The sequence below is a fragment of the Mytilus californianus genome, unplaced genomic scaffold, assembly GCF_021869535.1.
Source record: "Mytilus californianus isolate M0D057914Y unplaced genomic scaffold, xbMytCali1.0.p SCAF_9, whole genome shotgun sequence".
Lineage (NCBI taxonomy): Eukaryota > Metazoa > Mollusca > Bivalvia > Mytilida > Mytilidae > Mytilus > Mytilus californianus.
The window spans coordinates 68,179,553-68,196,525 of NW_026262745.1; the positions used below are offsets into that span (position 1 = coordinate 68,179,553).

The 16,973-nt window shown below is 32.5% G+C and overlaps 1 protein-coding gene across 6 annotated transcripts in view; it reads left to right on the forward strand.

The window, feature by feature from the left end:
• The window catches only part of LOC127714683 (uncharacterized), a 230,980-nt gene that overhangs the window by 44,021 nt on the left and 169,986 nt on the right, over positions 1-16,973 (forward strand). For 4 of the 6 annotated variants that reach the window (XM_052220746.1, XM_052220747.1, XM_052220749.1 and 1 more), the window contains 5 exons: positions 268-333; positions 2,828-2,884; positions 6,309-6,452; positions 8,947-8,979; positions 10,352-13,451. In XM_052220746.1, coding sequence (XP_052076706.1) covers positions 268-333; positions 2,828-2,884; positions 6,309-6,452; positions 8,947-8,979; positions 10,352-12,819 — 2,768 coding nt within the window. In that variant the 3' untranslated portion in view covers positions 12,820-13,451. Of the gene's footprint in view, positions 1-267; positions 334-2,827; positions 2,885-4,097; positions 4,163-6,308; positions 6,453-8,946; positions 8,980-10,351; positions 13,452-16,973 lie in introns of those variants that run through there. The other 2 variants (XM_052220748.1, XM_052220751.1) reach the window with 2 other exon arrangements.

Below are 16,973 nucleotides of genomic sequence, written 5' to 3' on the forward strand. Positions count from 1 at the left end.
GTTATGTGGTCTCTATGATAGTTTTCTCAGTGGCAAACAAACCCTTTCATGCATATTATGTTAATCTGCTTATATACAATTTTACTTTCTGCCTTTGATACACCAACTGCTGTACTGCGAGTACACTACAAGAACATTAGGACAAACATCTTTTTAGACCAGCATGCAAGATTGCAATGAATAACATATTAAATGTTCATCTTAGATACCATTTCACTTGATTATAAAAGTGAAGATTTTATTGATATTCTATAAATTTTGTTTTAGACCTTACTAGGTCCAACTTGATGGAACACAAAGAAGAGTTGGCAATATTGATTATATTTTTATCGAGTAGGTATCACCGTTTTCTAGGCTATTATATTTAATCAAGAATAATAATTTAACAGACAAAACGATTGTGTACAAAATATATAGTCAAATTTCAGATATATCGCAACTCAATATGCAGGTGTATTCATAGCTCTGATTATTGTTCGGGCACTGATGATAGATTTGGATTCATTTTAGGGACACCATGTGGTTACTGTGCAAAATATTAATCTTATCACACTTAATTAAGCTACAAAACGTCGAAGTATTTTGCCGAAACCAAATTTTAAACAGATTTTTACGAGTACGTTGTTCTGTAAGCCTTGTTTTAAGGACGAAATGTCGTTTTGATTTTGAAACAGAATACGGAATCAATACTCCATCTCTAAATAAAAAAAAAAACCTAAATAAAAAAGCAAACAAAAACTTAAATCAAACAAACAAACACAAAGTTTAAAAATTGTGCTTGTATTTAGCATAAAAGCAGTTATGTAACGTCGTAGCCTGTTATGATGATGTTGTGTACAAGACAATGTTTTCATAACATTGGTTTGTGCTAAATAACGTATGATTATAGACCCTTGACAACTAGTCTCGAAGGGTTCAAGATTTTCTGAAGTTGAAACAAAATTGCTCGCTGTTCTAAAGTTACATAACAAACATATATTTCAATATCTTGCACTGTTAAAAAGTTTTGATGATAAGTAGTTTTGTAGACAACTGCACGAGTCCGACTGATACAAAATGAAAAGACACGTACTGAAAGAAAGAAGATAATGAATTCGAAAAAATAATAAAATCCAGCTGCCTGGAAAAAACACAAGAAAACTATTTGGAGCTATAAAAGGAATCAAAATATAAATGTACAAGTATCAAATTGATATAATTGTAATACGGTTAATGATGATTGTGTTAATGAAGATTCTTATATCATTTTTTAAGAGAAGAATGCTTTAATATGAATGCTTGTTATAAAAAGGTCGGTTTCAATGAAACTATTCCTTTGATGGGTATCCCTTCATGTTTGATATTAGCTGTTCTTTGACAGGTTATATGAAAAACGAGTTTCAGATTTCCTATACCATCACTCGTATACATGTCACATACATTAAGTTAAGTGATGTCTTATGATTGAGGGTTACAAACTTAATTGAAGGTATACATTGTTTATAAGAGAATGACATACAATAAGAACAATCTAAGCCACTGTTTCGAAAGTCAAACTTTGATTTTATGAATTTCAAAACCGTATGAAATTATTTTAATTAGTTTAACTTTCTAATTTGGGATGGAAATATCCTTGTATAGTGCTATCTTAGTAATCTATATTTCAGCAATGTCAGAACGTCATATATGCCCCTGATTTTGAGGATACCACTATGACTATAATGTCTACTTCATATGGAGATTTGTTTTGTCTTAAAACTGACAGAGATAGACTGCATTAATAAATAATCTAGGGCAAGCGTGACTTCTCTAGTTTCCATATTGTCAAATACCTATTGCCCTAAATTGTATATGGCCTCTTATATGATGATTAAATATCTCAGTTGATACATTACTTGTGTGCATGGTAACATTTATCAGCAAAGTTAAATGCACATATGAGCATATTCCATACAGACATGACGTCCATTTTCACTGAACTAGCATACATTTTTGTTTAGGAGCCAGCTGAAGCCCGCTTCCGGTTGCGGGATTTTCTCGCTGTGTTGAAGACCCATTGATGGCCTTCGGCTGTTTTCTGCCCTTTGGTGGGGTTGTTGTCTCTTTGACTTTGACATTTTCCCCATTTCCATTCTCAATTTTATGGTTTCGAGGACAAATAACTGATATCAATCAGTTTGTTTGATGGTCATCGTCACAAGTTTTAAAATTAATTAATACGATGCAATACGTATTTGTTAGTAAACACACTGGTGATTTGTTTTACGGTCTAAGAGCCTTAATGATATATTAAATGTTAAAAACCTGATATGTAATTTTAATTCAATTGTGTCCCATTACCTATCTGACATTTTACTAAATTTCGATTCATATGGCGGACGAAGTATACGCAACAGGAGACTCGCTTCCTGTCAACGCACTAAGTTTCTGTCCTTTTGACGTTTATGCAATTCACATTCTTTCCCTTTGGTTTGTGTATTTAAACTGGATTTAAGATTGGGACACAAGTTATAAAGTAGTGCTGTCTCTTAATAAATTAAGTTTGAAGGTGATACAAACAGTCATATATGCTTATCGGAAATATGTATAATTAAGAAGATGTGGTGTGATTGCCATTGAGACAGCTCTCCATTCCAGTCACAATTCAAAAAAAGGTAACAATTATAGGTCTAAGTACGGCCTTCAATTGGAAGTCTTGGCTCACACAAAAGAGCAATCTTTAAAGGGCCCCATACTGATCAAATCCATTTCAAGTATTAGAAAAACATGTTCAAGTTAATATCAATGACTTTGGATTAGTTCAGATGTCGTGAACATGCATTATAACTTTTTTATGTTTATATTTCAGTGCTTTTTGTATTGGGCATGTTCCGCATAGTTTGGGGATGCTCTTTAAAAACAATTCGTAAGTATTTGATTGTGCTTGAAATCATATTCGGTATATCAGTTTCAGTTGTGAAGTGTAGAACATATGGTTTAATTTTCACTGTTATATTTCATCATAAATCTCATCTTACCGAATTAATGCTAAAGCAATTATTTTGTATCAATGGTTCTGATTGGATGACAATCATCGTATACTTCTCATTCTATCTGTTGGTAACCAAGGAAATCCGACATTTTGTATTATTGAAGGTATTGAAATGTAATGTTGCCAATAATAAGTAAAATCAACCTTTTTTTTAAATTTCATTTTATTCTGATTGCGGCAACAAGCCAGAAAACGCCCGGTGTTTGCGTTTATCAGGTAAACTCAATATTAACGATAATAAAACTACCGATGGACGTCTGCAAAGCTTCAAATACAATACAGTTATCTCTTAAATTATCCACTAAAGAAAGAAAAGATAAATGTGACTCCAGTAGGTGTGCTTTCATCTACAAATATTAATTGCACAGATGCTCTGGTGATTCAACATTATCAACACCGTTGGGAACTGTGTGATACATATGCATTCCATTACGTCCTATTTTCATGATTGTCGCGAATAAACGTAGGTAACTTACGTATTTAAAACAAAAATTCAAAGAAATCCTGACCTTTTCTTTTCAAACGAACCTCAGAAATTCATGCAAAACAGCTAACAAATGCAGTTTGACTTTTTCTTTCCTAGAAAAGGCTTGATAACATTGTGTACATCGTCCAATAAAATTGTATTTAAAGGCATACATAACAGTGTGGACTAAATTAAATAATATGACATAAAGATACCCTCATCGGTTTTAATTTTCCTTTGAATGTGCCTCGTATCATTATATTCGCAAAGTATATGCATTACCAGTACCATATATGCTCAGTCAGGTTTCTTCCTCGTCAAAGTTATCTCCCCATTACGCAAAATAATATTTACAATCGTGAAAATAGAAGCTATTGAAGGGATTACGTGTTACCAATTAAGTTCTTGAAAACCGATAAATTTGTCCACATCGCACCATTACGATCCTTATATACCAGTTGTATTTTAAAAGACAAATGAATCTACTAGCTGTTGGGGATCATTTTATGTACTTTTCTGCAATTAGTCAACTTAAAACTACATTGTCTGATCGGTTGTCAGGTTGAATTTTCGAAAGTTCAAAAACATTCAAATAGATTCTTATTATATATTTAGGGCAGACTAGGAATTTTCAAAGGTTAAAGGAGCCCTAGAACACACACACACAAAGTGAAGTTTTTTTTAAGGTAATGCATTTTTTAGATCCACTTTGAATGTAAAGTCTGTCGTCAAGTACTTTTAGTAAAACATTCTTATTCGAACACACCCACTCTGTTGTTATGACTCCTAAGAAAGTTATTTCACTTGAACCATATATTTCATTTTTTATTTCTGTGGATTTTTCATGTTATTAAATCAACATATAGCCTAAATATTTAATTATAAAAGGAACTGAAGCGAGATGATGTATCAACATGATCAAATATTTTTGCTTTATATACTTTCAAGGCAGAACAGTCAACACAAACACACCAAAACATACAAAGGTGCACTCGACTTTCTCTTTTCGTTGATATTATTGTCCATTTTTAGGATTTTTTTCACAAAAAAAAATGTCTAAATTAATTCTTCAAAAAGATTAATCTATTATCTTTCTGTAATTTTTTTGGCGGAATTTATGCTTATGCACAAAAAAAATCCACTTCTATTTTTGCACTTACCACTATCAACTGTTTTATAAAAATATGTTTATAAATTAAAAGTATCGAAGCTGCTTCTATAATTTAAGTTAAAACACGTATATACAATGCATACAGTCCTAAATTATGAAACTTTCTTTCACTTTTCAAGCCAATAGAAACAGATGTGTAAACATTTCAAATATATCAGTTTGGCTTTTTCACCTTCTCTAACAAAAAATTCCATTTCGTTTTGTTAAATTTCAACTGGGTATCCCCCGGTGCTATTAATCAGATTGAGAATGGAAATGGAAAATTTGTCAAAGAGTAAACAACCCGACCAAAAAGCAAAACATATAAAACAGTTGAAGGCCACCAATGGGTCTTCAACGCAGCGAGAACATCCCGCAACCGGAGGCGGGCTTCAGCTGGCCCCTAAACAAAAATGTGTACTAGTTCAGTGAAAATGGACGTCATACTAAACTCCAAAACATATAAATGAACTAAAATTTAAACAACATACAAGACTAACAAAGACCAGAGGCTCCTTACTTGGGACAGGCGCAAAAATGCAGCGGGCTTAAACATGTTTTATGGTATCTCAACTCTCCCTCTATACCTCTAGTCAATGAAGATTAAACAAACACACAGCAATACGCACAGTAAATTTCAGTCTGAAAGAAGTCCGAGTCCCATGTCAGAATAGGTAACAAAAGAAACTATGCAAAATGACAATGATACATAAATAAACAAAGGACTACTAGCAGTTACTGACCTCAATTAAACTGATTGACAGATTATTTCTTCTTCATTTGTAAATCAAGCACAATCCCTCCCGTTGGGGGTTTAGTACCATATCATCATAAAATATATAACATAAACCGTATCATGCTAACAACTGGTTTTAGAATAAATGTGTTTATTTCCGATGCAAAGACCCTATGAGTATAAATTTAAACCAACATATTTAATTACCTGACAACAGTATCGTAATTATATCCACTCTGAATAAGTCTGTTTTTTTGTAAGCTATTGTGGTGAATGCCGACATTTTTGTGCTTTGTGAAGAATATTACCATAAAAGATCGGGTGTGAAATACCTGAAAGAATAAGATGTCTGCATGTTGATTTATATTTACGAATGATGTCCTTGCACCGATGATAAAAGTACGTTTAAGACGTCTGCATGTTGATTTATATTTACGAATGATGTCCTTGTACCGATGATAAAATTTAGTAAATGTGTTGACTAGTTTGTGATATAGAAAACCCTGGTGTAATAATTTTTCAGTAATACAGAGATTTCTTTCGTTAAAATCAAATACGTTGTTACATACACGAGCGAATAACCTGAATTAAGATATGATTTATTCATAAACTTGAGGAATACAACTTACCAGCAAATTGGATAGGTATTACATGATCTAAAAATGAAAAAGCTGCACAAACCGATAAAATATTGTCTACAGATTTAAACATATTACAGAAAAAGGAACATTATATATTAATAAGATGAAATATTTCGGCAAAACAATGGTCTTGTCAGTGACATTTAGTTTTCAAATGACATCATAACCCGAAAGTCCTTGCTGTTTTTAGGAGGGGGAGTTCTGTTTACCATGCGATTTATTAACTCATATATTCTATAATATTCAATTGCTTCATAATCCATTCGTGTACAAGTATTATTAGGAATCTACACTTTGTTTTGTAGATAATCGTAGGAAGAAGAAGAAATTATTTTTGAAAAAAGTTGAAAAAGAAATGGAAGAAAAAATAAAGGAAGAAATAGAAGAAAGAATAGAAAAAAGAATAACTGAATATAAACAAGGCTTGCACATTGAAAAGCTTCCTAACGGTATATATCTTTTAAAGTCACACATTGTCTATATCGTGGATTTAAAAAAAGACACAGGTCAATGCCCGTACAGAATGGTCATTTTGTATCGTGTGGATGATAAATATACAGATTAAACATGTTAAATAGAGATTAAATATGCTGAACAGTTTAAATATATACAAACTGGAATGAGAGAGGCCAACCTTTTGTATTAAATCTGTTTCTAAATTATGGATGTTATTTTGACCGATAAATCTTTTATAATTATTATTCACTTTAAACAGTTAATACATGTGCAACATCAACGCTTAAATTTTCAATAAGAGAGATAAGCATTAAAGAACATGCACACCAAAACAGCAATGATACACAATTGTAGTTGATATTGTAATCCTTTAATATATGTAAAAATGTTTTTTAACATTTAAGTTTTCTTTCTACCTTGAACATGTTGAAAATTTAGAAAAAAAGGTAAATTAAGATTAAAATTGCCATAATATTAATGTGTTTTCCAAACGTGCTCACTATAAGTCAAACCTGCCCTCATTTTCATTTTTCTAACCTTTTTTTAGAAAGACGTGACAATTGAAGAATATTCATTTTGTGTTTGTAAATTTAATATTTTGATGCGTTTACTTTATGTAATTGTTGACGCCTTGAACGAAATCTGATGAAAAATAATGTATAGTGAAAAACTGTTCCATGTTCTAAAATGTTTTTGTAGTGATGACTTTTCATTTTAAATTGTATTGCATCTAGTCGAATTTGATGAACATCTTATACTTGTTTGCGGAAAATGATCAAAGCCCAAAAACTTCCGTACAAATAGTCAACTCAAACGGACTGTATAGTATGCCAGGTGAATCTGGGGACAAAATGCTACTAAGTATGCAGTCTCTCTGTCAAACATATTTTAGGGAATAACGTTTTTCGAACAAACAAATGGACATACAAAGACCATTACCCTATCTCTGCATTGCAAGAGGAGGACAATGAAACACTTTCATGACTTAAAGTGCAAGATAATTTAACAATTTTAAACGTAATCTATAACAAAATCTGGATTGTTACGGATAAAAAGTATTTTTAGTGACATACATGCAGATTACGACTCATGATTTACTGATTCATAAAGTCGTAAAAAGTATTTATTTATAAATTAAAAGGTTAAAAGTTCCATTGGTTAAGCTAACAGTGACAAGCACGCCTTTTCTATCGACTAAATTGCGAACGACACTATCAAGATCTATACAAATACAACTTCAAATGTAAACAGGTAGCATACACAAGCAAATGTCGACGATGAAACATTGCTGACGTTTGCATTGTACAAATGAATCTTCGTATCATATTGTTTATATATGTATGGAGACTGACGACGGTGCTAATATCAAACTTCCGTCCAAATACACGCGTGTGTGCTTAATTCAAATTCATGTATTATTCTGCATAATCTTCAAAACAATGTTGAAAAGTATTTATTGAGATCCATAATTACCAATTAAAAACATATAGACAAAATTCACAATTAATTGTTTACCTTTTGTCGAATATGTCATTTCAAATGAGTGTGAAATTGCACTATGTTGCATGGCGGGGAGCTGCTTGAATACCATGAGAACACTCCCGATTGTGCTCATTATATATTTGCATTCAAATCCCGCAATTTTTATGTGTTACCTTGATCTTCTTTATCGAATTACCTAGATTGAAAGTCAGCACGGTCAATATGTCTTATACATGTACAAAGTACATTATACATTGCTATCGCAAATAATGTACATGACGTTTTGCCACGGGATGTTAAGTACCCACCAATCTGTGAAAAGAAACATCATACATGTAGATGTCATGACGTCAATAAATAACAGTTGACCTCAATATCATTTGAAAATGTCTAATATCTAGGGATAAATTCTACATTTCATAGATCTCAAACAAAATATCTATGTCGCCTTGCACTCTGTCACATATACAGTATATATATTAAGATCCATTTATTACATCGGTGATCCGTTTATTTGGCAATCGCCAATGGCAGTCAGCAGGGTTTAAGAATATTTGTTGTGCGACCTGTTAGTCAAATGCGTTTTGTTAAAATATACTTTTTCTCTTTTTTGGTCTTTTGGAAAATGTTGTTTGTGCTGTATTTAGACCCCTCTAACAAGAAATTTGTTTTGCATGCACACGTATAAAAATTGCGGTTTTTATCCAACGCAATCATAGGTTTGAACGTTGTTTCCAATTTAGGCTTGTTTATATTTTTTCGTTTGGGCTTGTATTATATTTGCCTTCGGGTTTATATGATCCGTTCATCCTATTTTTACTCCTCAAACGGTGACTTAATGAAAATGGTCATGATCAGATCATTACGAAGATACAAGGTTGTAGTACTAAATTAATGCAATCCATATGAGTCACTTTTTTTATGTATGCATGTAATTAGTTTGCCACTAACTTATTATTTTATTCTTAATTACGCCTTCAATTCCTGATGACTTGATGGGTAAAGACGAGGAAGAACTAAGACAGAAAAAAATAAGAGGTACTATTCAATATCTGTTATGGTTTTTTTATCTCGCCTGCGACAAAAGTCGTTAAATGCGAGACATAAGGATTACAAGCATGCGGCGGTGGCGACGGCGTAAACTTTTTGAATAAATATTTATATTTCAGAAGCAAGAAGAGCTGGATGCTTCATACCTTAAAAGCAGATACCTTTTGTCACGAAGTTTTCGTCGGTCATATATCCATTGTCCTTTAACTCATTTTCGTGGTTCAGAGACTGCTTAAACAATGACTATTTTTTTGGAAAAGCAAAATGCTCTCTTATTATGAGTAAATAAGATAATTATATTTGGTGTTTGTGTTTCTTGCCAGGTCTTCATGTCCGTTAAGTAGGGACCAACCGACCTCAACCTTATTCCTAGGATTAATGATCAAGTTAAAAGTTACGTGTTCAACTCCGTATCACAGATTCTATTAGCGGTATGTCAACTACATGTGTATGTTTGGTGTATGGAATGATCGAATTGTTAATATGTCCGACTGGTAGGTTCCATCTTGCCTTGACTGAATGTTATTGTTAATTGGATGATTTTTGGTTTTCGTAGTTTGGTCTTTTTCCCAAATACAATGAGCAAAAGGGCCACTATATTCGGTGTATGGAATGTGTATAATGTGTATATGACTGACTGGCAGGTTTCATCTGACCTTGACCTCATTTTGCATGGTTCATTGAACAATATTTGATCTTTGTGGTTTGGTCTATTTCTATATATAAGCAATATGTATATATTTAAGTCAAGTATATTTGGTTTTCCATTGCCATTTCCATTCTCAATTTTATTGGTGTATGAAATAATAGTAAGGTGTAAATGTCTGTCTGGAAGGTTTAATATGCCCTTGATCTCATGTTTCATTGGTTAATGTAACGATTTTGTAGTTTGATATGTTTCTCGCATACTTTAATCGATAGGACCACTATATTTGGTGTATGGAATGATTGTTGGGAGTACATGTCTGTTTGTCTTGAATGGTTTATCTGACTGTAACTTTTTTTTAAATTCATGGATCATTGATTATGTTGAGTTTATGTGGTACGTATATTCAAGTATAAATAAAGCAGGCAAGACATTTAAGCGTGTGCACTCTTGTTTTAATAGTGATTTCGTCGTTCATCAAACATCTTAAACATGTTGTGTTGTATCGTGTCGACATACATTCATATCGTTACATTACCGTTCATAACAAATATAATAGCAATTTGTAGAAAAATATGTCGAAGGGAATTTCTACGTAATTATATTTACACATGAACAAAAACTGTTTTTAAATTGATATTTGTAAACGGATAACTCTTTTGTTTTGCCTAAGATTATGATAATTTTAACTGACAGCTCATTTTTATCATCCAGATGTACATGATCAGCACATTAACGATTGGAGAATAGACGACAAAAAATTTGTTGTGACAACGGCGACACATAAAATATTAGAAATTCTACAGAAAGACAGTTGTGTTCTTACAGTTGGTCTTGCCGGAAATGGTAAATCCTCAATAATGCGTCATATCGCGTTGAAATTGAGAAGGCAAGAGCAATATGAAATCATTCCGATAGTGCTGAGTCCAGAAACTATGTTTGAATTTCTGAAGAGAAAGCGAAAACAAATATTTATTGTAGATGATTTCTGTGGAAAGGTGAATATCAATGCACAATCTGTAGATCTCTGGGTCTCACAAATTAATGAAATTCTTAATTGGGTAGAGACTTCTGATAAAAGTGATACCAAATATATTGCTGAAGTAAAATTCCTCTTTGCTACTAGGTTAAGTATTTACGAGGATAGCATTTTTCAAAAGCTCAAATTGCTGATGAAATATGTTTTCAAATTATCGGAATTTCCCTTGACAGACGACGAAAAACTTAAAATGATCAACAAATATATAACACGAGAAGCGGAGACTAAACTATTGAACAAATTGAAATCTGACGAGGCATATTTTCCTCTTTTATGTAAAATAGCTGAACGAAAAACAACTGATCAAATTATCCAGTTATTTAGAAATCTTAAAATGTTTATAAAACAGGACTTATTGGTTTTGAAACAAAACAACAATCTTCAATTTTGCACGATTACATTATGCGCATTATTGAATAATAACTTTAAAGAAGAAATATTAAACGATGTTTATGAATCAGACTTTGAAAGGCAGGCGTTCAAAAATATTTGCATTGAATTTAATTTAGGATCCAATAAAGACCTCGATAAAAGTAAAATTAAAGAACAATTACGGAATTTAAAAGAAATGTATATGACTAAAACGGAAAATTATTATCATTTCATCCATGCCAAAGTGTATCACATTGCTGTTGTGGTATGTGGTCAGACATTTCTTCATAGTTTTATCAAATACGTTCGAAGCTCATTTATTGCTGAACGTTTTTGCTTTCAATCGAAAATGGACGACAACAATAAAAACATTATTATCATCGATAACAAAGATGATAAAAAAAGATATTTTGACAGATTAATGTTTGATTTGGAACAAGGTGAAACGTATAGTACATTTCATAACAGTCAACTTAACAATGAATCATACAGGCGCGAATTTTGTGAATATTGTCAAAAAAGAAAACAAAAAGTTGGTGAGCTCTTAAAACAATTCAGTGTAAACAGTGATATAGATGAACATGATGAAACAGATGATGCGAGAAATTATAAAGACTACATAGATTTTACGAAACATCATCATTTCTTTTCTCACAAAATGCGAAGACCGTTAATTGAGTCTGCATGGGGAGGATACTCTGACATTGTTCAGTTGTTATTGGAGTTTAATTTCGATATCAATGAAAGTGACAAATTTGGAAGAACGCCTTTGTTCGTTGCGTGTCTTTTAGGGAAGGAGGGACATGAGGAAGTAGTAAATGTCTTGCTGAAAAACAATGCCGATCATTCACTGTGTGATGAAAACAAGCGGTCTCCATTATTGGTCGCTTCCAGAGAAGAAAACGATAGTATAGTTAAAGCGTTACTGCAACACAATGCCGATGTTAATCAATGCGATGTAAACGGTAATTCGCCATTATTAGTAGCTTCTTCTGACAGTCCCTTGTCTACTGTTAAAATATTATCAGATAAAATGACTGATTTTTCGAAATGCAATAATAAAGGACAAACGCCAATTTTTGTTGCATCAATCAATGGAAAAGTAGACGTTTTAAAACACCTCTTACCCTTGTGTAAAGTAAACGTTTCGAAACATGATAATGAGGGTAGATCGCCTTTGTTTATAGCCTGCAAAAAGGGGTATTCTGAAGTTGTGAATCTCCTTCTAAGTGATCATGCTGATGTGTCGCAGTCCGACTGGACTAAACGGTCCCCATTATTTATTGCGTCTGCCAAAGGATATGATAATATTGTCAACATTTTAATACAAAACAAAGCTGAAATAAATCAGTGCGACGAGGAAGGTAGAACACCATTATTTATTGCATCCGATAAAGGACGTACATCAACTGTAAAGATTCTTGTTAACTATGGAGCTGATTTAAACGCAACAGACCATAGAAAGTGTACTCCACTGTATGCAGCCTGTAGGCGAGGGTTTATAGACATAGTTCAACTTTTAAACGAAAATAAAGCTAACATTACACAGTGCAATAAATGGAATTCATCGCCTCTGTTTGCGGCATGTAGACAAGGTAATTTAGATATTGTAAAATACTTGGTCGAAAACGGAAGTGATATTTCTGGTTCGGATTATTCTGGGAACACTCCTGTGACAGTAGCTAGCGAAAACGGAAATACTGATATAGTAAACTTTTTGATCCAGAGTGGCGCTGATTTAAATCAGTCTGATCAATGTAAAAATATCTAGGTTCATCTGCTGCTGAAATACACGCAGCTGTAGTAAAATGTCTTATAAATAAAGGAGTTCTTTCAAGTTTAACCAACAATGACATTCAAACACCTCTAGATTTAGCTCGTAAACACTCCAACACAAACATTGTAAAACTACTACTTTCCAACAAGTGATCAATCATTATCGTAAATTACATCAAATATGTTTAAATCTCTATCAGGTTTGCTTGAAATTAGAAAATATTCAAATATATACATTTGTGTGATATTTAGAAATATTCCCTTATTTAGAACTATCATCTTATATGTTATTCGAACGTTCATCATGGGTGTTTTAAGTGTGTCATATAGAATGATGAAATGAATTTAATAAGATGAATAGTCATTGTTTTTTTTTTCTTAGCATAAATAAAACATTTGATGCTTCGGAATGACCTTAGGTCTCCACACACAGCATGCCTATTCCATCGCAAAAATATATTTAAGGATATTAGGAATAATGTTATTTTTAAAAAAGCACTTGATTTGTAGACAATTTCACAAATTGTTTATGCTTTCTGTTGTTGTGAAATTGAGAATCGAAGGACATCGTTAATCAAAATGAATAAATTAAGATGTATCTGCAAAACAATAAATATCAATATTTCATACATAGTGTCGGTGTTGGTTTATAATGTTCTTCCTATCCTTATTTTCAAAAACTGCATACATATACCGAATTCTATCAAAATTGCTGTTCTAAGCATCTTCTAGGCATTTATAGTTTGGTCATATTTACAAACATGTACTTAAATGTTAACTAAACCTGATAACTCATATCTGTTATACAGCAAATATTATGAAACATTATCCTTGTATGAAATTACTACAGGGGAAATAAACCTTCCTCTTTTATCAAATATGGTATTTCAAAATTGAGTCTAAACCAAAACATGAATTATTACAGTGTTTTCAAAGGATATTTGCAAACAAATATAGCGTAATTTGCACATGAATTGATGTTTCCGCTTGTCTAATTGTTGCATGAAAAAACAAACAAAGGAACAAAGTAGATGTGGTGTTGTTGCCAGTAAGACAACTACTTTAAACCAACTTTTTGGCGAATACTTTATTTCGAGTTTATACCTTCAAGCAGACTTTGGGTCGATTTCTTGTCACGATTTTCTAAGTTAATTTATTTTTTTACTATAAATAGTATGGGAAGATCCAAGTTTTGAATATTGACAAAGATTTGTATTCGCCTTATTGTTCTTAACGCAAAAGTCGCGGGAATAAATCGCTCGCGAAATTAGGCTGGTTTGAAGACTAATCTATAATAGATTAGATAAATGTGAATAATTTAAAATCACCGTAAGGCCTTCAACAGTGAGTAGACTTTCTACCCTATCGTGAGCTATGAAAAGGCCTGGTATGATAGTTACCAAAACAACTCAAAAAAGAAAACCAACGGCCTGATTTATTCAAGGAATGACTGTAATTTTTTTTCTGTCTATGAAGAAATAACATAAAAATATGGTTCACACTGAATAACCCGCGTAGCGGTTTATTTAAATGTGTGCGCAACATTTTAGGCTATTTCGAATAGACAGGAAAAATACTACAGTCTTTCCTTATAATTTGATTCTAAATTCCATGTTTAAGGAGTAAATTTTGAAATAAACGTTGATGACGTCACTGTCACATGACAAAATTATGTCTATCAGCTGATAGACAAAACACTTTCAGCCAATCAGAAGACGTGTTACATCCAAAATTAAATTATTCTCCAATAATAAATGAAAAACAATTATAGTGGACAGAAACAATAATATGTCAAAATGTAAACCTTTTCAAACGAGAAAAACAAACGGTGTGATCTATGTACACAACGATAATTGATAAACAAAATATTATGATAAATGCAACCAACGACAGTCACTGAATTACGTGCTCATTACTTGGGATAGGAAATTCAAATTATGGCGGGTTTAATATGTTTATGAACGCCAAATCCTCCCTTAACCTGTGACAGTTGTGTAACAGCACGGTAATTATAAAACATGAATTGATGATTCAGTTTTTCAGAATAGTAATCGTTGCGTCTCTACATTTTTCTTTCGTCTGTAGTTTTTGGGTAGTAAATCTGGATACAATGATTTTGAAGTAATTTTTCTTTTCTTGATAAAATAATATTTTAGAACCTTTTTTAATTAAAACGTTCATGTTTCATTTCCATCCCAGACGTCTCAACAAGCAACAGCAATTAATTCTTTAAAGTATCAGACATACACATGCGGCTTTTATAATGAATGCAAAACACAACTTTACCTTTAAATATTTACTGTAAAGATAGATGTCTAGTTAAAAAGAGATTATCCCATTTTTACCATGCGCGATCGCCAGTTGCAAATTGTTCCTAATAAACGTCTGTTACTTTCGTTTATGCTTAACTGTTGCTTAAGTTATCTCGCTTCACTTGGTGTCCTTTAATGTCTTACGACGCTATCTTAACTTTATACCAAAAGCGTCAGCATAACGATTTTAAAATCTCTAATATATATGACAGCTGAGACTTTCCATTTCTTCCAATTAATTGACATTAACCTTTTTGTTTTCCCTGTCATTAATGTAATTCTATCCAAAAAGTCATAATTACATGAGGTGAAACAAATTTGTACGGTTGCGGATGTTTACGCAAAAAACCTGTATTAAATGTCTGAAAAAATAAACTGTCGTTCCATCGTATTGAAGTCAAATATGTCTTCAGGATGTTAAAGTCGACAAGACACATACGAAAAGTAGATACATTGATTGATTAATTAATGTTTGCGAAACGTCCAGTGGAAAATATTTCAAACATATATATATATATATATATATAAATAAATATATATGCACAACGAGAAAACTTAACAATGAATTTAATAGGTAGGATTGTCATGATAGCAGACCAAGCGCAACTTAAGGCGGTAAATTTGATGTATTTTATGGTGAATGTTTTGCAGATTATTTTGTATTTAATCTTTCTATTTTTTTTTCTTTACAGGCATTATTCTGATTCATTAAAAAAATAGTGAAAACACATCCTAAAGATATTTCGGAAGCCCCATATGTCAGAATTAAAAATGGGGCTGATTGGTGTACATCAATGAGACAACAAACCAACGACAACATAAAAGCAAAAATATAGATGTCAAAACTTCAGAAGTGGATTGTTACAGAATTATATACACTGTTATACGAACCAATGTTGATTTTCATATATATTTTTCTCTCGTGGAATGAATTGAATTCAACTAGGAATATACATTAAATATTGTAGTATTAATTAATGGGTGTTTTCATAATGGCCCTGTTAGATGTCCACGGTCTGTTATATTAGTCGAGGATGTCTGTAATGGCACGAAGCAACAGGGGTTATTTGAAAACACCGATTTCTTAACACTCTTATTAACTAAACCGTCAATGTGTAATATTTAACCGAACCAAATCAGTTTGTTTTTTTTTTAAATTGTAAATATATATATATATATTTATATAATTCGTCTACATAACAGCCCAACAATGTAAGATCTGTAAATTTGCGGAAGCAAATTTTTTGTTCTTCCCTGGCCGGGATTCGAACTCATGCTACTGAGATATCGTGGCACCAAATTGCCTTGCACTATGCCCGGCGTGCTTGACCACTCGACCACCTAGGCTCGATAAAATCAAGCTTTTGGTGGCCTGGTGTTACCTTTCCTCGTCAGTTTTTATCTAGCGTCGTAATACAGTACATGATATATAAGGCATGAAGATGGAGTATAACAAATCAGCTGAATTAACTATCGTAGAGGATCTTACAAATTAATGTATGATACAGTCACAGAAATAATTATATTATAAGTACGTCTGAACCAGTGACAACTCTACGACAGATTTTATCCATCGGATCACCAGTGATGGTGATACAAGGCTGAAAACATATTCTGTATATATAATTCGTCTAAATAACAGCCCAATAATGTTAGAACTGTAAATTTGCGGAAGCAAAATTTTTGTTCTTCTCTGGCCGAGATTCGAACTCATGCTACTGAGATATCGTGGCATCAAATCGCCGTGCACTATGCCCGGCGCGCTAGACCACTCGACCACCAAGGCTAGATAAAATCAAGCTTTCAGTGGCCGGGTGTTACCTTTCCTCGTCAGTTT